The sequence below is a fragment of the Chinchilla lanigera genome, unplaced genomic scaffold (assembly GCF_000276665.1).
Source record: "Chinchilla lanigera isolate Chin_1 unplaced genomic scaffold, ChiLan1.0 scaffold00067, whole genome shotgun sequence".
In the NCBI taxonomy this organism is placed as follows: Eukaryota; Metazoa; Chordata; class Mammalia; order Rodentia; family Chinchillidae; genus Chinchilla; species Chinchilla lanigera.
In genome coordinates this window covers 3,163,147-3,184,141 of record NW_004955468.1, presented here as the reverse complement: position 1 = coordinate 3,184,141, position 20,995 = coordinate 3,163,147, and the positions used below count along the sequence as shown (strand labels likewise).

General features: G+C 54.1%; 1 protein-coding gene across 2 annotated transcripts in view; it reads left to right on the top strand.

Moving 5' to 3' along the window:
• Pepd (peptidase D) overlaps positions 1-20,995 on the top strand; it is a 129,424-nt gene that overhangs the window by 93,153 nt on the left and 15,276 nt on the right. For both annotated transcript variants that reach the window (XM_013522478.1, XM_013522477.1), the window contains 2 exons: positions 10,033-10,101; positions 11,497-11,574. In XM_013522478.1, the coding sequence (XP_013377932.1) occupies positions 10,033-10,101; positions 11,497-11,574 (147 nt within the window). The remainder of the gene's footprint in view (positions 1-10,032; positions 10,102-11,496; positions 11,575-20,995) is intronic.

Sequence of the window (20,995 nt, the reverse complement as noted above, 5' to 3'; positions counted from 1 at the left end):
ATAGACAGGTAGGTAGGTGGAGAGGGAGAGGTACAGAAATAGAAGACAAGGATGGATGGATGGTCCGGTGGGTATGTGGGTAGAGAAGTGAGAGATACAGAGATGATAAGGTTGGGTGGATGGATGGATGGATGGATGGATGGATGGATGGATGGATGGATGGATGGGAGGGCTAAAGCAGGAACAAGGTACCCTTTGGTACCCTGGGACTTGGGACAGGCCTCCCTGTGAAGGAGTCATTGGAGGAGAGATCTGAAATAGAGCAAGCCATTGGGGGGGCAGACCCTGTGGACAGAGAGAGTAGGGCTCATCCAGGGCCCCCAGTGGGAGCTCGCTTGACTGGTCAGGAGTAGTGAGGAGGTGTAGACTGGAAGACCAGATGAGATGGGGTGTGAGAGAGAGGTGGGCTGCTGGGAAGGCAGGTTGGGTGTGAGCGGGATAGTCCTGTGCTCCTACGTCAGTTCCAAAAGGATCCCTTGCCGAGCATACTGTGAAGGGGACAAGGGGTAAAGCAGGGAGGCCAGCCAGACCATTATCGCTAGCAGTCGAACAAGAGTAGGGGGTGGCCTGCTCTAGGGAGAGAGTAGTGGCAGTGGAGAGAAGTCACACAATTCTAGACATGGTAGCGGCATTGAAAATAAAAACAGTACAGACAGAGGAGGCCACGTCTCCTGACAAGGACCGTGTTCTTTCCTTAGCAGTGACCGCAGCAGAACTGGGTAGGGCTGTCTGCCCTTGCACACCTGTCTCAGCTCAGGTTGGGCCCCGTGCACAGGTGCGAAGTGAAGGAAACTATCAGACAGTGAACTAGTGGGCGTGACTACCTGGAAGGACTCACGGGCTTTCTTTACTAAAGCTGAGCCCACACAAAATCTTACGGCACTGCATTTCGACTCGGAGCTGTTTGCTCAGCAGAGATGTGTGAGTATGTACGTGCCCCCAAAAGACCATGTGAGATTTCCACAGCAGCGTTATTCATAATAGCTGGGATGTGCAAACAACCTGAACGTTCACTGACAGAAGAATGGGAAAGTACCCTGGGTTAAACTCACCCAGTGGAAAATGGAAACAGCAATTAGAGTGAACCAAGTAGGATCTGCCACCCACACGGATACCAAGCAGTGGAAGAGGCTAGACACAAAAGATAACATACTGACTGATCCCATTTACAGAAAGTTCAGAGATAGGCAAAATAAACGGTGGTGTTAGAAGTCAGGCTCCTCAGCTGACACAGTGGTTCATGTCTGTAAAATCCCAGTTCCGGGAGGCTGAGGCAGGAGGATCACAAATTTAAGCCACCCTGCGCAGTTTAGCAACTTAGCAAGAACATGTATCAAAATGAATTTTAAAAGGACTGGAAATGTTGCTCAGGGTAAAGGCTCTAGGTTCAATCTACAGTACTACAAAAAAAAAAAAAGTAGTAGTAGTCAGGCACTTATGAGAAGGAAGGCCTGCCTGGAGAGGGTGGGGGTACCTGGGGTGCTCAGTTGATGCCGGCTCACTGGTTAGTGTCCCTAGGATTTGGGTTCTTTCCTGTAATGTATGTCATATTTCAATAAAAAGGACACTTGAGAAAAAGTTTATAGCTAATTATTTTTTAAAATCTCTGTTTATGCAGTTTTTTAAAAAATGCCCGGAAGGATGTTGAACAAAATATTTGATAGAGGTTATCACTGGGTGATAAGATTATGGGTTGGGTTTTTTTTTTCCTGTGTATTTTCTAAGAATTTCTTGTGTAAGAATTTGTACAGTCTCTTCCGCATGTATATTTATATAATTTATTAGCAGTCTGCCACAGTCAGAGCATTGACAACTAAGGAGAAATGTTTTTTTTTTTTTCCAATAACTGATACTGAGGAACTCAGAAACACAGCCTAATCAAGCATGTCAGGAATAAAGGGGAAGATTTGTTAATTGAATGTCACGTTATGTCCTCAGTTATGCTTAATACAAGATAGGCAATTTAGAATTCCCAATTATCCAATTAAAATGCTAATTATCTCATACCTTGATAAGGCCTCTCTTGGAGAGAGGATGAGCCGCTTGCTTCTCTTTGTCTCTTCTCTCCTCGTCTTCTTACCATGACTGATGCAGTCTTTGCCGCTGCCCTTGCCTCTGGTTGGTGGGTCCTCCTCTTGCTGGACCGCTGCCTCCCAGCAGCCTCTGCTGGGGCACCAGCTGCTGCCTCCCCGTAGTCCATCAGGGGCCTGTTTGCCCTGGACTGGGTGTGACCAATTGTGTGTGCACAGCTGTTTCCGCTCAGCCGGGGCTCTGTGCACAGCTCAGAGGTCAGGGCCCTGGAAGGCGTTAGCATAGCGTCATCCACCTGCCGGGATTTACGGAGCACAAAACCTTCCCTGAGTGATCTCCTTCAGGCCTCACAGCAAAGCCCAGGTGGATGCTATTCCAGTCCCCACTTACCAAGGCTTCTGAGGCATCCCTATCAAGATCATAAGCTTTATGATCAGAAACCTCTCACAGGCCAGGCACGGTGGTGCACTCCTATAACCCAGCGCGCAGGGGGCGAAGGCAAGAGGATGGCAAGTTTGAGCCCAGCCTGGGCAACTTAGTGACTTAGCAAGACCCTGTCTCAAAATAAAAAATAAAAAAGGGCTGAGGATGTAGCTCAGTGCAGAGGTCCTAGGTTCAATCCCCAGTACAAAAACAAAAAGAAAAAAACCCTGAACAGGCTCCACACCTAAACCCAGATTCAGTAGCTTCTCTGACTAATATACATCATTGTGCTGAGCTGCAGCGTCCTCATCTGTGAAGTAGGAGAAACACTCCTTCCCCAAATGATTGTTATATGCAGATTGTTAAATGCAGAATGCTGCTGGGGGTTATTCTCTTTTTTCCATTAGGGTGGCCGTGTAACCTACCCAAAGTCTCAGTCAAATAGGCAGCAGGCCCTGGACTGGTACAGTCTGCAGAATTCTCAAACCCCTCTCATCTCTGCCTGCTCAGTGCCATCCCTTAGATCACAGGCACTGGTGGAGGATCCCCAGCGGGAGCTGGACAGTTGGGGCGAATACCCCGGGTGGGTGGCGGGGCCCAACGGGTCTTCTCTCATCTCGTTGACCACACAGAGCCAGGCCCTATATGCCTGGCCCCACACCCCCTGTAAGTGTGCTGGCTACACGTTGGAGGGTCTTGGTGGAAAGGTATTGCCCTGGTCAGGTTGTCTCAGCCTGAGGTTCCAGGACTAGGATGGGCACAGGAGGAGAGGGGAGTGAGGAAGCTCCAGGAGCATCCGGCAGCAAAGAGCTGCTGAAGGCAGAGATGCCACTGCGGGTCTCCTGAGTCCTCACTGCTGCCACATCATGCAGGCTGTACTGTGAGGCTGGCCGGCCCCCTGCTGGCACCAGTTTTATTAATAATGCGTGCATCGCTAGTTTTAGTGCAAGGCTTTAAGCCAGTCCCTTCTTGGTAATGAATAGTGTGAATACCATTTGCTTGTTTGAAACATACTCAGAACCCCCGTAGTGACTCATCCCTGACCTCCTCTGTGTCTGTCCTCACCTGGGGCCTGGGGAAGGGGAGGCCCCGGGCAGCCCCCGGGTCCACCCATCCCTGGGTCTGCCCTTCAGAAGCTTCTTGGAGAACATGTGTTAAAGGTACAGCCCTGGGCGGGTGGCTGCACCTACCAGGTAGCAGTTGCAAGGGTGGAGTGGGGCCCCTTTGCCAGGAGCCTTTGGACGACCGAAAAAGGATGGTGGCAGCTCCTCTCCCCTTCGCCTGGGAATTCAAGGATAATTTGGTACTTCCAGTTCCATGTGAGAGGAGTTTACCTCCTGCTGACTTTTCTGAGCAATTGGCTCTGTGTTCTCATAGCAGCTGCTTCTAATTTGGGAAAGCAAGAAATACTCCGGTTGGCTTTTAGATGAATCCCAGGGCTGCTGTCTTTAAGACTGTTTCTCTTCCTCTGAAAAGGATTTTTCTTTTAGTATCTAGATATTCAGAAAGCAGATCACATTCATTGGATAATTATGGTCATTTATACCCAGGAAATATCCCATGCACTAATTAAAAGTTACTCAGAGCAGGGCATTCATTGTGGTGCATGCCTATAATTCCAGACTCTGGTAAGGCTGAGGCAGGAGGATCACAGGTTTAAACCCAACATGAGAATTTAGTGACTTAGAATGATCCTGACTCAAAAATTTAAAAAGGACCAAGGATATAGTGCCATACAAAGGCCCTGGGTTTAATCCACAGTACTGCCAATAATAATAATAATTACTATTATTATTATTATGCAGTGCTGGGACAACTATACTTGGTACCATTACTTGGCTGAAAACGGCATGCAATGCTTAGTGCTCCCTACCCACCCCACTTATACACACTCAAGGCGCTGCCAATATCCTGAGGAGGTGAGACTCCTAGATCAGCTGTCCTTGAGAGCAGGGGCAGCCACAAAGGAATTAGTGGTCTGAGATGCCCCTTGTCAAACAGGAAGCCTATTCGTGTGCACTGGTCCCGGGGCTGGTACGCAGATCCACGCTCGCTCTGGTAAATGACGTAGACAGGCTGTGTGTGCATTGCCTGTGCCGGCGCCAGTGGAATTCTATGGAGAACTTGGCTGTCCTGGACCATGCAGTGGTGGGTGGTCCGGGCCTTGGATCTGTGCGGGTTCTGTCTGGTTTTCAAGGCTATTTCTAAAGCCCAGTGCTAGGTGCCCACAGCTTCCTCTCATGGCACCCGCAGGAGGGATCTGTGTCCCTGGACCCCCTTTGACAATGACAGTGGTGCCTGCCAGGTCCTGACATTGTGCTCATTGTGAGCCCGAAGCACAATGCCAAGTCACTATACTGACATGGCCGCTGTGGATGGGAGGTGCCATTATCATCCTTTTGTGCAGATGGGAAGACAGAGGCCAAGGCCATACTGCTGGCAAGTCACACAGCCAGGATTTGGCTTCCACGTCAGTGTTGAGCAGAATCTGAGGAGGCTGGGTATGTGGGGCCAAGAGCAGACTGCCCATTGTCCTGAGCACTCTGCTTGGCCACGTGGGCTCCGCCATCCCTACCTGTTTTCCCTTCCCTGCATCTGTTCCTGTCACTCTCCACCTCTTGGGGACCCAAGATCCTTCAAGGGCCAGCCTAGTGAATGATGTGACCGAAGCCACCTCTTTCTGCCACCTCATTGACTTCGTTGGCCCCAGCTACTGGTGCTCCCAGCTTGCACTGATTGCTTGGCCAACCCTTACTGCCCAGGCCAGCACTTCTGCTGTTATCTTGGGCAGCTAATGCATTTTATGGGGCAGTGGCTTATCTTCTTGTTAGACGATAAACCTCTGAGAGCAGGAGCTGGGCCTTGTGCCCAGGAACGCTCCACAGGCTGGATTTGTGGGCCCCAGGGGGAGGACCAGCGATGCTGTCCCTGGAGATGTGATTTGTGCAGATGTGGGCCTGGGCATTTGCAATCCTTGCCCCATTCGTCATTTCCAGGCACTGACAAATGAGCCTCCCCCCTGTCACTGCAGTAACTCCCTCCACCTCGTTATTCACGGCACACAATCTCCCAGGTTACTTAAGGCTTCTCATTTATGCCTGGATACAAAGCCTCTTCCACCCGAGGCTGCTTGGGAGAAATTTATAGGCAAGGGTGTTGGAAAAACAGCCATGTGAGGAAGAGCTCCAGGGAGCAGGGCAGCAGGTCGGGAGGCTGGTTGACTGGGACATGGGCAGACTCAGCCCCTTCTGCCCTTCAGGAACACCCTTGCTTCCAGGGAGGGTGTCCCCAGTACCTGGTCAAAGTGTGCCTCACCCCCCTCCTTCCAGGAGAGCAAGAGGGAGCAGGGCTGGCCAGGCCCAACGCTGTGCTGCTGTGTGTGCGAATCGCAGCTTTACAGAAAGAGCAGGTTACAGCAGTAGCTGGGGATGGTGACACTTCTGCCTGTCTTACTGTCCACTGTTCTCTGATGGATAAAGTGTTCATTTCTAGATGTTTGAGTTTGATGCTTCCTAGAATCCACCTGTATTTTTCTCCTACTACCCCTTTAGGTATTAATTATTTCATGTGTTTACAGTCTCTGATAATTGTTATCATAAGTCCTCAGGGATCTCAGCCTGCTACTTGTTGTGGCTAAATCTCCACATGGCCTGTGTGTGTCAGTGTGCTATGTCTATGCTGAGTGTGTAGGTGTGGTGTATTGCGTGGTACATGCTGTGGATATCCATGTGACCTGGCGTGCATTAGCAGATCCTGGCTGGGGCAAGGTGAGCATGTGGCTGTCCAGTTTGACTTTGCTTCAGCTCCTGGCAGGGGCTGTAAGTATTACAGTCAGAGACCATGTTTTTTTGTTAATTTCCCAGCTTGGGTGTTTTCCCAACCATCCAGGTCATTCACATTTGAACCACAGTGAACAGACCTTTGCTTATGAATATGAGACGTGTTTGACGTTCATATTCCTGCCTGCCTGCCTTGTGCCAGTGAATTTTTGCACAGAGAAAGTCTCCCCGTCTTTGTGAGTGCATTAGATCTCCACTCCCAGCTTTATGGTGGGGACAGGAGATCTCATCTCAGTCCCCTACCTCTCATACACCCAAGACTTTGTCATTGTCCACATAGCATTTAAAGCCAGGGCTTCTAGGACCCCAAGACTGACCTCTGTCTTCTTCTTTTCTCATGAGCTCTGCTCTTCTTGCTGTGTTTTCTGCAGCTCCTCTGAGTTGGAGACGGGAAGGTTTCTGGCTACTGCTGTGCCATCAGCTTACGTACTCTGTTGCAGAGGGGGCAGCTGGTAGCCCAAGCAAAAGGCAGCCATGGACTTGAGTCAGTGAGCGTGTTTTCACCTGTATCACGTGTGTTATGTAGGAACATGTACCCTTATGCATGTGTGACCCTGGTTTTCTTTCCTGTGTGCACGTGTATCTGTGTGTGCATGAATGTGTGCATTTGTGCATGTGTATCTGTTGATATATCTGCTTGTGTGCATGTGTGTGCACATGTATGTCTGTGTGTACACGTGTCTGTGTATGCTTATCTGTTTCTGCTGAGTCAGTGGGCAGTCTTTTTCCTGAAGATATAGAAGAGTCTTTATCCAGTGTCCTCTGAGGCCACCACCGTGTGAAGCAGGGGGAAGTCAGGTCAGTCTGTGCTTGCCGAGCTCAGATAGAGCTTCACGTCACCTCCGCGTCAGGATTGCAGTCCCAGCTGGGAGCACCCACTGCTCAGTCCTTAGCCCTTAAAGATCAGATGTGCCACACTTCTGTCCACAGGCCTCTGAGGTACCACGGTCACCCCAAGATTAGGGCACCTTTTTGCACCCCAACCCAGGCCCAAAGTCTGCAGAAAATGTGTCCTATTCCACCTGCCTATTCTTATCCCTAAAGCACCAGTATGTCTTCATGTCCAGGAAGAAAAAATCATTTAAGCGAGGTGTGGTGGCTCATGCCTGTGAGCCATCCCAGGACTTGGGAGCTTGAGACTGGTGGATCGCCTCAAGTGAGTAAGAACCTGTCTTAAAAACCAAAAAAAGAAAGAAATCATTTAAAGCATAATCTAACATGTTCCCGCCGACTTGAAGCAGAGGTGGTACATGCATGACTGTCGCATCAGGCGGTTTGTACCACTGGTCATACAAATGAATCTAATCACTTTTGTCCATCTTTTTACTAATAAAAAGCCACGCAGTTGGGACGCTCATGCCTGTACCACGGGGATGACTCAAGCTGTCTGACAGTGAGACGTACGAATTACAGCCCCGTCGTGAACATGTTAAATCAAAACTAGGTGCCAAAGTCCCGCATAAAGAGCATCACACTCTTCCAGGCCAGAGTGAGCATTCGGCATGCGGCGTCTCCTCCTCCCAGCTCTCCCTAGGGGTGTAGGGAAGTGTCAGTGCGGCTGGCAGAAATGCCCCAGACCAGGCTGCACTTTGCAGGTGGAAACTGGGTCAGCCTTCCCTTCACTGGTGCTTCAGTAAGCCATGCCTTGCACTTGAAATTGCTTTTTTTCTTCTACAGAAGCCAGGGAGACAAGGAGGGTTGTCTCTCCCAAGAGGTGTCTGTAGCAGGAAGCCTTGTGCAGGAGAGGGCGCCCACCTGCCCCAGTCTCCATTCTTGTAGAATGGGCTAGTGTCGCCTGCCCAGGCCGATGGCACAGCTTCTCTTCTCTCTCCTCCCCTTCTCTCCTCCCTCCCCCTCCCTCCTCTCCCTTCTCCTCCCTTCCCTTCCCTTCCCAAAGCCAGCTAGTCCCAGTACAGCCTGCAGTCATCTGCAAGTCACCTGCCTCAGGCCCACTGTCCCCATTCCCTTGAGGATGGCCACCTGGGCCCCAGAGGTTAACATCTGCTGGGGCAGGGCTGCATCTCCCATAGCCAAGGGAGCACTGAGGCTCTATGGGGACTTTGTATGTAAAGAGGGAGCTGGTTCTGAGGCTGCCCATGGCAGGGCTTGACTCAGGAGCGCTGGCTGCACCAGGCACTGGCTTCTGCCCTGCCTTGGTAGGAATGCGTCTTGCTGCTATGACTTGGATTTTACCATCCTCATAGGCTGTTGGAACTGAGGCAGAAGCTGCTAGCAACTACCTGAGTGCTCTCATCGTAAATACGGGGCTGTCTGAGAAGGGAAGCGGGGGGCCTCGCCTCGCCTCGCCTCCCCAGCTGTTCCTGACATCTTTCATGTTGAGGAAGCATTGCACTCACAGATACCCAATTATCCTGTAAGGTTTGTAAGGCAAGTCTGAAAGCCGATTGAATCTCACAGAACCGTTTCTGCATAACAACTACTTAATACCCAATCATAACAATTATATATAATTTGTGTTTACTGTGCCTGGAAGATTAAACTCCTCCGCACAGGCATTCTCTATAACATGCCTAGAACGTGCAAGGCAAGCAGGGCCACCACTTGGCATGCCCACGGGCAGCCCACAGCACTCTGCAGACAGCTGCCTGGTGCTGGAGGGGCAGGGTGGAGGCTGCCAGGGTCTCTGCTTCTCAGCCAGGACCTCACGAGGGCTGAGCCAAGCTGATACCTGGCAGGGAAGCTCTTGCCCAGGCCTTGGGAAATGGGGGAGGGCAGCTGGCCACCACTGCCCCCTCATCAGCTGGATTCAGCTAGCCAGCTAGTGTGCCCTAAAGACCAGGGCAGAACCTGTGGGGCAGCTCAGTCCCTAAGAGCTCAGGATCTCGGGCAGAGATGAGGCCCTGAGGTCCTGAGGCATGTGAGGAGAAGGGAAGGGCCTGGTCTGAGCCACCCGAAGGCCTGGGTCGTGCAGCCTCCCTCAGGATCAGCACTGATGTGGTCAGGCTGGTCCATCAGCTATTGCAGCTGTCTCCAGGATCTGTCCCAGGAGAACCCAGCATGAAGCGACATCTCAATGCCGCCACAGACACTTGTCCCTACTGCTGGGCTTTGCCAAGGCTGGGCCATGGTTCTCTGCAAGCTCATCACCCTCCTGGACTTGCAGGACTCTCCTGGAGGCCTGCTCTGGGCCTGGGGCCAAGATCCTGACTTGCCCTCTGGACCTTGCTGCTGGGCCTTCCTGCTTGGGGAGGAAGTGGGTTGACTGCTCTCCCAGGCAGGGAGAGGTAGAGCCTGCTACCCAGACTTCCTGCCACCTCCCTGCAGGGACCCCGCTCTCACTGCCGTCTGCCCCACAGGACAGTGCTTGGGCCAGAGGGCCTCAGGTTTCCCTTGTCCGTGTGTCCAGCCCCATCTGGTATGGCAGGTGGTGGTCATTAGACAGTCACCGGGAGACCCTAGCAGCCGTACGGAAACATGTGGCCCCTGCCCTAGCCTGTATCCCATGTCCAGGACTCCAGTAGTCCGTCTGTCCTGATAAGTGCTGGGACAGCGAGGCTGGTGAACGCCCCCGGCTCAGGGCCAAGCCCTGCAGGGCCCCCAGCTTCCTCCCTGCACACACTGACCTATGGTTCTGTGGCCTGTGACCTGGGCCCTCAGACTCGTGCAGGGTATGTCTTGGGGACACAGCAGAGCAGGGCCTGGGCCGAGGCTCTGCCCTTGGAGGTGGGCGCTCTGCATGCTGCAGTGACCCCACCCTAACGTGACTCTCTCCTTGCAGCCTGTTCCAGCACTATTGCTACTCCCGGGGTGGCATGCGCCATAACTCCTACACCTGCATCTGCTGCAGGTAGGTGCATCGTGGGTCTCACAGGAGGGGGAGGGTGGAGGGAGAAGCCCCCCCACCCCGGTCACAAGCACTTGCTCACACACACCCACACTAGTGCCTGCCGCTGAGCCCAAAAGTCTGTCTCACATCTGAGGCCCTGGGACCAAGGTGGCCTCTGCCCACCAAGCCTGATGCCAGGTGAAGGAAGGAGTTCAGCCCGCCCACTGCAAGAGAACTGTCCACAGTCCCGTCCCCAGCTGGTGGACATTAGAGCTGAGTTTGAGGGGGCCACCTCTCCTGGGCCAACACGAGCCTTCCTCAGCCTCCACACAGGTGCACGCAGAGCACAGGGCCGGGCTGGGAGCTCAAGCTGGGCCACTTCCGGGTGCAGCGGATGTGGAATGCGCCCGTGTGGGGGCTGCAGCTGTGTGTGCCCTTGTGGCTGTGCGTGCAGCTTTCCATGTAGTGCACAGGGACCATCTTGATGGGGGGGTGCCTGGGAAGGTGTATGTGTCACTACAGATGTGTCACATTGTGGCTGAGGGGCTCAGCATATGCCACTTGTGTGTGCCTGGTGTGCCTGGTACCATGAATCAGGCAGCTGCTAGGAACAGCTACGGTCTCCGGGGCAGGCACAGCTCTGAGTGTCTCTGGCTGCTTGTGTCACTCTGGGTGTGACTGCACAGGGATGTGGCTGTGGATGGCTCCTTTGTCTCTGAAGCTCACCCCACCTCATCTCCTCAGTTCTTCCCCTCGGGTGCTGCCCCTGCCCAGCCAGGACGGAGCTGGGCGGCTCTGCTGATGTGTGCGTCCTCGCACATGAATAATACATGTGAACATCTCAGTCCTTGGAAATGCTCTTCTCTGGTGGATAGAAAGAAAAATCATTATTTCTACTTTTATGATTCCTGAGGCTCCCGAATGGGGCCATAAATATTACACACAGGTGGGGTGCTCCCCCCGCCTTTGGACAGACTTAAAAGTCCTTTTTTCTGAAAGGCGTTGCTCATTAGGGAAGCGCTTGGTAGCAGAGAAGCGAGGAGCTGTGAACTTCCTGTCTTCACAGCCCTAGCCAGGCCCCTCTCCCTTTTACAACTGGGAAAAGGGGATTCCCGGTCCCTTCCCCGGTCCCATGAACTACTGCTCCCCACCTCTGTCCTTTACATGTGCCGCCCACATCCCCAGCACAGAGGGCAGCTGCCTGAGCTGCACCCTGAGCCGGGAAGCCCTCCAGGCGGCACTTGTGTGAACCGAGGGACGGCACCGGCTGTGTGCCAGGCTGTGGGCCTGGTCCAGCCTCCCGTTCGCCTCTGTTGCAGGGTAGGTGGTATTGTCCATGGGCAGGGGAGCCGGCTCAGCCTCCCGGGCCCCTCTGGGTAGGGCTGCGCTTCTGACCACCCTCCTGGCTCTTCTCAGTGGTGAGAATGCCGCGGTGCTGCACTACGGACATGCTGGGGCCCCCAACGATCGTACGATCCAGGATGGAGACATGTGGTAAGTGAGGCCACCCCAGCCCCAGTTCTGGGCGGGAACAGCACCTCCTAGGTTAGACTCTTAGTGTCAGGGTGGAGCAGGAGCCTCGGTGTCCCTGTCCTGAGAGAGCCGACCACACTGAACGCCTTAGACCTACACAGCACCCTCTTCTGGCCAGTGGCCTGTAACCTGCAAGGAAGCACCATGAGAGTAGGGAGAGACGACAGGGTGCCCTGGGGCTTCCTATGCAAAGCACATGGGCAAGGGTCTGTGGACACCCACGGGTGAGACCCCTACTGAGTTACGTGATGCTCCCACCATCCTCTCTGCCGCCCAGACATCTGCCAGGACCCGTCCAGTCAGCACTGAGCTTGCAAGAGCCACCCAGATGTCAAGGCCTGGGGCTCAGCCGCAACCTCTGTGGGCTCCTCTGACTAGCAGAAGGGGCTCCTGGCCCTCTTGGTTCTTTGGCACCCTTCCATCCATTGCAGATACACTTGAATGCGGCTCCTTCAGGGCTTAGCGCTCGGACAGCGTGAGCTCAGCCCAGGTGGCTGTCAGCTTCCTCCTCAGCCAGCATCGTGCACTCACGCCCAAGGCTGGAGTTGCAGTGATGGCTGGTCTCCTGCCTGGCCCTGGCCACTCCTGTGGGCCTCGGCTCTCCCACAGGGAGCAGTAGGAGCCTGTGCCGCGCTCCCCGGCCCTCATCCATGGGAGGTGTGAGCACGCATGCACAGACCAACAGATGAGCAGCTGCGCAGAGAGACACCGCATTCGGAGCTGTCCCTGCCAAGTGTGTGTGGGAACCCACACAGTCCCAGGGTCCCCCCTGCCACGGGGCCCCCAGCTCTGTGACTGGCCCCAGTCTGCTAAACCAGGGTCAGCTGCTGGACATGGTGATCTGGCTTTGGATCAGGCGCCCTGCTCAGCCTTCTGGAAGAAAAGCCCCTTTCTTCTCTGAGCCTCAGTGTACCCATCTGCGAGCTGAGATCATCTGCACCTCTCAGGACTGCACGCAGAGTGGCAGAAGGGGTGTGTGAGGAGGACGGGTGCCCCTCTGAGGCCTCTCCACGAAACCCTGGCTGGCAGGTCAGGGATGCTGGGAACCTACAGGGTGACCCTTGAGGCAGCCCACTAGCGCTGCTGCCCACTGCCACCCGCCTGACCACAGGCAAGGCCTCAGCATCCATCTCCCGGCTTGCCTGGCCACACCAGCTCCACAGAACCTGTGTGACGTGTAGGCTGCACTAAGCCCCAGGAATTGCAAGCTAGTGCCTCGCCTGCAGGGCTGTGCCTCCAGTCAGGGGGCCTCACAGGCAGGCAGAGCAGAGCTCAACCACCCACCCGGAAGGCTGGGGCCAAAGGCATGTGGGGACCCTCACAGGCCCTCCCCATGTGTCTGTGATTTTCTCAGCCATCGCTCACCCTGACCTCACACCGCAGCACCCTAGTGTGTGGCAGAGTAAGCGGGACATGGGAGTGTGCCAGGCTCAGGCATGAGGACACGGGCTGGGGAGAGATCTGGCTGCCTCACACTTAGCTTAGCTGGAGACCAGGAAAGGAGAGGATGGAACCACTACCTGCACCACGGGTGGCCCCGGGGAGACCACCTAGTCTCCTCAGAGACTCTCACCTTCTGCTCTTTCACCCGATGGCCCATTCTGGCTGGGCCAGGAAGACAGCACACCGGAGCCCAGTCCCAGGGCTGAGGCCCCCCTACCAGCAGGTCCCCGCTGTCCTGGGGTGGCCTGGGTGGCTGGAGAGCCCCGCCACAGCCAAATGGCCATGTGTTTCTCTCTTCTTTGAGCCCAGCTCACCGCAGGGGAAGCAGCTGCCTCCCCCCTTTCATCTGCCCAAAGGGTGTCTTTACCCCTTGAGAAGCCAGAGGGCAGGGTGCAGGGCAGGGTGCTCGAAATACCAGACCTTCCCTCGGCCTGGCTGCTGTGGCCGTGATTGTGGGGAGCACGTGGCACCTGCGTCTCCTGGTGCAGCTGTAGACAGGAGCAATCCTGGAAAGCCCACGGATGTTCATGCCAAGCTCAAATTAGTGATTTTGTTTTTCTAGTGCTAACTTTGAAATGTAGCCAGTAGAATAATTATGAGTTTATTATAGTCAATTTATTATGCAGCATTTAGAACAACATGTTTTGTTGATTACTGCCACTGCCAGATTGCCGGCGGCATTTATAATCCATTGTTTTATTGAAATTGATCTGCCGAGCGCCTACTGCGTTCGGTAAATAATAAATCACTCTGTTATCCCAACATAAAAGCCACAGCACTTCATCACAAGGTATGAAACCAGAAGGCAAATGTAGCGCAGAGTTTTTCCCAAAGCTGAGTGGGCACCGGTCACAGCTGGGCGCTCTGGGTCCCGGTCTTTGACATTGAGATTGAGTAAAACTACCTGAGAGATGAAAAGGAATGGTGAGGAGAAGCCGGTTCTTTCTGTCTCTGCCTCCATAGTCAGGTGTGAGCATCCCCACACACCTCACCGCTTGTGCACGTGTGCGCACCAACACACACACACACACACACACACACACACACACACACACGGAGACTGAGGGAGGGAGGCCATGCTGCATGATCGTGAGCTGAGAGCGGCTCCAGATCACGTCCTTGCCTCCCTGTCCCTGGCTGATCAGCTGCTCCTCTGAGCCTTGGTTTTCCCATCCATTACTCAGTAATACACCACCCAGCTCTGGAGAGATTCAGGGATGATGAGTGCGAAGTGCCACTCATGGGGCCTGGCACAGTGTGGGCCCTCGAATGGCAAGAGCTGTGGCAACACTTATTCCCACCAGAGCCAAGCAGGCCGAGGCCTCATTCTCTCTGTTCCTGGCCCCCAAGCCCACTTGCCAGCCCATGGCAGGCCTGGTTTATTCACTCCCAGCTCCTGAGTTACATGACCTTCCAGCTCTGTGTTTTCAGCACCAACGTCATCCACTGGCGCATGTGCCAGGCGGGGCTTGGGGCTGACCACTCCACTCCTACCTCTTTGCCCTCAGAGTAGCAGGAGCTTCCCTGGAGCCCATCCAGGGCCACCGTGGGCCACTGTCAGCCTCTGTGGACCATTGTCAGCCTCCCCAGGACACAGTCCTCACCCACCAGGGCCTGTAAATTGGACACGCTAGATCATACTGCAGGTCAGGCTTGTCAGCCAGAAATTAAGAAGAGCATTCAAAGGCGATTCCTTTCCCCAAGCCAGTGGCACCTGGGCCCATCCCAGTTTCTCAAGGACAGGTCCCACCCTAACTGCTCTGCCGGGATCCAGGGGAGGAACAGGAATGTGGTATGGCTTGACTTGGTCCAGAGCCGTGAGACTGTGTGAAGGCTGTGAAGTCTCTGGGGTTTTTCTGTGGCTCCCAGACCCTTTCTGGCTGTGCCCCTGGGGTTCCCCATGAACCCCGCCAGCAGGTCAGTGTCCTAGAGAGCCGTCAGTTGCTTTTGTTTTCCTTTATAAAGCAAGCAAGCAAACTTCTAAAGCGGAGTTACAAAAGTATGCTAATTAACGCTTTCCACATGTTCGCACAAAGGCTGGTTGGTGTCTGACAGGGTCACCAGAGGTCCGTCTAAATAAGAGTTCCTGCTGCATCCTGCCCTGGTCAGGCGGGCGTGCGCACACTGTGGCTAGGACTTCCAGCCCCGCGTGGTTATCTAGCGATCCCCTATGCTCTGCCTTGTCCTCCCATGGTCAGCTTGGGCTGTGGACACCAGAGCCCCCAGGCAAATGGAGGCTGTAAGGCCCAGCAAACTGCACCTGGGCCGCTCTTGTGCAGGACTCCAGGCGTGAGCCTTGCAGCTCCCCACCTTCCCTGACCTCTGGATGGGCTCAGTCCACAGGGCAGAGGTGCAGAGAGGTCCAAGATATACCTGCAGTAGGCTCTGATATGAAAAGCAAATGGGATAGGTATCCTCACCTGCCGCCTCCTGCCTCCCCCACCACCAGATCAGGTAGCAAGACTGGAAACTGTGGCCTCCTTCTGAGCCTTCTACAGCACAGGTCCAACATGCCCCTGGCCTGGATTGCCCAAGGTAGGCAGAATGTGGCTGGTTCCTGCTGAGCCGGGTCTTCCAGCCTTGGCCAGAAGAGGGCAGTGTTGTCTCAGGACCTGGGCCGGGCCTTTCTCTGGGTGGGTAGTGGTGGGCTGTATTGCCTGTGGGAAGTGGGCCTGCACCCCAGCTAGGGAGAAGAGGCCTGTTCCAGCCCCACAGTCAGCAGTTTGCTGATGTCCTCTCCTCTTCCCATGCTATGGACAAGGGCTGTGATGGTGAACCTCTTAGAGCTTTTAATGAAATAGGCGGCCCACTGTGGCAGGCTTGCTGTAGGGTCACACCACTGCCTAGGGCACTCTCTATCTCCTTGCCTTGGTGACAGCCAACCCGAAGCCCTAACTGACTGGCAAATGTGGGGACAATTCTCATGGTCACTGTTGTAGTTTGGGGTTTTACAAGGGGGAGCAATTTAATACAGGACACATAGTGTATAGAATTATTTTATAATAGTCACCCAAAGAGTTACATACAAAGAGGGCAGGAAATCCGTCTACACACTGAAGACCAAAAGACTCAAGTTGAGGGCCTGGATCCCATGGCAGTATCCTGCATGAGTCCAGCTGAAGACCTAGAGCCCATGACAATGCCCCCCATGAATCCAACTGGAGGCCCAGAGCCCACAACAATGTCTCATGCAGGGCTGTTTCATGGATCTGCACTGGGAGGACCCAAAGGTCAGTGGTGGAAGCTAGTAAGTCTGTGCCAGCAGGATGAAGGATCTGCATTGGAGCCAGGAAGCCACCCTCAAAGTAAGAACCAGAGCTCCCCCGAAAAGTACCACATCCCTCCTCAGCGACAGTGAGGTCCCAAGCACCTCCGATGATGAGAACAGCCAGGCTTCCATCAGGAAAGCCAGCGTGACAAGCTCCTCCAGGAAATCCAACAGCTCCCTGCAGCTTCCAACAGCTTATCTTCTTCCTCTCCAGTTCTTGTTTTTATGTTGTAGGCAACATAAAAACGGGCTGGAACAGGCCTCTTCTCCCTAGCTGGGGTGCAGGCCCACTTCCCACAGGCAATACAGCCCACCACTACCCACCCAGGGCCCAAGTGGGCCCCCAACACCCAGCACCATGCTGGTTCAGTTCAGCTGGGTGTTACAAGTTGACCACCAGTTGTCAATCCACTACAGTCACCAAAACCCAGCTTCTCTTTATCTAAAGAAATAAGGCCTACCAGAGCAGGGCATGGTGATACATGCCTGTAATCCCAGCACTAGGGAGGCTGAAGCAGGAGGATCACTGAGAATTGAAACCAGCCTGGGCTACATAGTCAATTCAAGGTCAGCCTGACCTACAAAGCAAGACACTGTCTCAGAAGGAAGGAAGGAAGAAAGGAAGGAAGGATGGATGCATAGATAGATAAGGAAAGAAAGCAAGACCTCCTGGCTTTATCTGAGGACACTACCTGAAAACACCCAGGAATGTGACTGCATGTGCTGGTGCTCCTGCTACATGCACATGGGTCACATTCCCTGACCCAGGTGGCACCAGAACTCTCCTCTGCGTGGCTGTTTCTATCACAGATATGCCAAGCCCTCGCCCCTGCTGGCTGGGGTGTCTGTTCACCCACAGCTTCAGCGATCCCCTTGGAATCACTTGGGCCCTGGGGCCCGCCAGAGGGGCAAGTCTGTGCCTGGGTTTTTTGCCTATAGGCAAAGGGGCCAGGAAAAGGGGCCTCCAAGCTCTACTTGACCTGGTGCTGGTGCCTTGGTTAGTTTCAGAGGACGAGTGTCACCCCAGGTCTGCTCCCCGCCTCCAGGCCCAACCCAAATCCCCTCCCCACCTTGCTGTTTCCTCAGAGAGACTCTTGCTTGTCACCAGGGAGCCCTGTCTTGAGCATTTCAAACTGTTAAGGACAAGACCAGTCTTAGCTCAAGAGACCTCTCTGGAAGGCGCAGCCCTGGCCAGCTACTATCTGGGCCATCGTCTCCAGAGTCACGTCTCAGAAGCACCCTTGGTGCTCCACCCAGGACTCCGTGTTGTAGGTGTGCCCTGGCTATCAGCGGGCACCCTCCCACATGCTTTTCCTCTGCTCTGTTTAGCTTGTCCGTGCTTCGTGTCACACCCACTCAGCTGACGTCACAACCCGCAGTCTAAGAAGCACCAGTCTAGACAGTTGGGGTACTGATAGACATCATGAGACACTGGCCACCAAAAAAGTGAAATGAAGCATGTGCTTTGCGCATGACTGCCTGCCTCCCTGACCCGCAGTGGCCACTGCTCTGACGCCGGGCCCTGGCCCCCAGTGTTTTAAAGGGGGCAGCTGGCTGCCCGACCCCACCCCCAGGCAGACCATGGTATGGTTCTCTTCCTGGGGTCTTGGTCCCACACTGGTGGTCTGTGTCTCACCACAATAACTGAGTCTCTGCAGAGACGAGGCCGTGTGCACAGGAATTGCTGGTTCTGGGCCTGGGGAAAGGAAGCTGCTACTGGTCTGGGCTGCTCGCATGGGAGCTGTTCCTGACTGCCATGGCCCTGCGGGAGCAGCTGTCCTGAAGGCTGGGAGGAGAGGCTCACCGAGCGGGTCAGCCTGCAACTTTGGAAAGCCTCAAGGACCCCAAAGGATAGATCTTGCCACCGCTGGCCATCCTGGAGGCTGGCAGTACCTAGAAGGCCTGGCAAGGAGCTGAGAGCAGGCAGCCAGCCCATGAGAGGAGACTGGCGCTCATTGTGTGTCTACAGGGCCTCCCTGCCTGCTGCAACAGACAGACACGTGGAAAATAACCCATGGACCCTCCTTCCTATCTCCTGCTGAGGTCTGAGAGGAAGCAAGAGCTTCCTCCTGTTCAGAAACCCTCTAGCCCAGCTTGGGACACAGACTGGGACAGCTCTACATAGCAGGTCTGTGCCGCTCCTGCAGTGCTGAACACACGCGTGTGTAAGACGACTCTTGGGTGGGAAGTAGCCAAGAGCTGTGCTACACACTCAGGAGAGGAAAATGAAGCCACAAGCGGAGTACAAACCGGCCTTTGTGTAAACATTGCAGTCTTTCCCTCGGAGTCCTGCCTGCGGGGTGGCTGGTCCCTGCAGTGGGGCCCAGGGAGGGTTGGGGTGGGCCAGTAGTGGCAGGTAGCCCGGGTTTGAAGCTGCCCAGAAAGAGCTAGCGGAAGACAGAACCTCTCATCCCGGCCAGAAATGCAGCCATAGAAACACATGTGAAGAATGAGACGCCAGCGTGCTGCATGGAGATGTGTAATCTCTCCCCAGATGTCTCAGATTATCATACAGATTCGCTCAGCCAGCGATGGTAGTGTCTCTGGTGGGTGTCCCCAGGCAGCCAGGGGAAGGAGGGATCCTTCGTTCTCAGTTGAGCCAAGTATGACCGAATTCTCCATTGTCTTTTTGCATTTGGAGAATAAAGTGGTCGGAGGAGGAGGAGGAGGAGGAAGGAGATGATTTATAAAAGAGATGGCTTTCATCCCTGGATTCCAGAATGGCTTGAATCTGAATCACTTATATCTGTAGAAACTCTGGGGGATTTAAAAAAAAAAAAAAAGGCAGAAAAAGAAAAAGATAGGGAACTGAGAACACAAAAATAGACTCCAACCCCGTGCCCGAGCATCACCAGGCAGGATGGAGCTGTGTACTTCCCTCTCCAGAAAGTGGATGGTCTTAAACAAAAATTACAGTTGAATCTTCTAAAAGCGAGAAGATAAAGCCAGACTGGCTGAGGAAATCCAAGTACCCACCATCCCACGCACTCTCTGTTTTATGGAGGAGGATTTGGAGAACTTGGTTCAGAGTGTGGTCTGCGCTGAAGTCTTGTTTTTGACTGTTCTCGATGATTCCGGCATTTGGTGTGCTCTTGTGGGCTTCCTGGTTTTTAAGTAGTTTAATTTCTGTTTTTCTCTTAGCTCAGCACAGTTCAGTAGAACTCTGTGCCCCGGAGGACTGCATGCGGGTCGCCCTCTGATGTGGCACCTCGAAGGAATCTGTGTCCCCCACACCCCTGGCTCTGTCCCGTCTGCCCAGGCCATTCTTGGATGCTCTAAACCAACAAACCGCAAACCATTTTTCTTTGTTGACTCCGGGGAACCCAAATGAAAATGTTCTGTGTTCCTGGGCAAACTAGGCCAGAGCCCCATGGAGCTCCGTCCCTGCTGCCGCCCACAGGCTGGTCCCCAGAGGACACGAAAACACTCGCAGTGGTAGTGATCCCATTTCACCAGTGGGGAAACTGAGGTCCTGACAGACGAGAGAGCTCACTTGTGGGCTCTGAAGTGTTTACCCCACCTCCTAACTCCAGGCTTTGCCGGACCAGGGTTCAGAGCGTTGGTTTCTGTTCATTTGAGGGCTGCATGGTGCCCCATAGAAGAGTAAACCTACAGGCAGCTGTTGGTCCCAACAGCCATTGCATCTGCGGCCTGTCTCAGGGTGTCTGTTTAACTGCCCTGTGTGACTAGGCCAGAGTGGGTCACTCTCAAGTGAGGCCCATGCACTCCTGGGTCTGCTCCAGGCAGGGTCCCTCCTGAGACTTTGACCCAACCCCAAGTTCACTGTCATGCTAGCAGGAACTCTGCTCTACCCCCTGAGAATCACCTGAGGTATTACCTGTGCTTTGTGCACTGTTGACACTGTTTATGGTGTTTTGCAATCAGAAAAGACAAGAGATTAAAAAGTGCCCAGCTGAGGACTTTGGATTCCAGCAAAGTGCCCAGGGATCGTGAGCATTCAAGCTTTTCCTTTAAAAAATCTGCTTCTGCCGGGCGTGGTAACGCACGCCTGTAATCCCAGCACTTGGGAGGCTGAGGCAGGAGGATTGTTGCAAGTTCAAGGCCAGCCTGGGCTACAAAGTGAGCTCAAGGCCAACCTGAACTGCATAGTGAGACCCTATCTCAAACAGACAAAAAATTTTTAAAAAATTAAAAAAATTGGCTTCTGTGCAGTAGTTGGTGCTGCCTGAGAAGCCATGTGGCCTGACTCCTTGCCCCTTGCTCAGGGTTCAGGGCAGGTCCCACCCCCTGCTCTGTCCCATACAGTGTGGGCCCCAAAGGCAGCACACAGGCGGCTTCTGGAATGTTTGTGGTTACCAGTAGAGCTGGATTTGGGTGAGAAGCTCTTGTAAAGGGAGCCACAGCAGGGACCTGGGCTCTGACTTGCCAGGATTTATGGGACTGCAGATGGGCCTCTGGGGGAAACCCAGGATGCAGCCAGACACCAGACAGAAGCTGGGCTCAGCCTGCACGAAGGGATAGCTCCCACCTCTGCCTACGCCTGCCACTGCAGTTACCCGGCCCTGAAGACCTGTGCGAGGCGCGAGACTGATGTCCCTTATCCAGTTTTCTCAGCAGCAGTGACTTGGCCATGACTCCATGAAGGGGCAGGGTAGGCTGGTGGCCCCAGCTGTGCCTGTTGTCAGCAGCTCCGGAGGTGCTGAGAAGGGA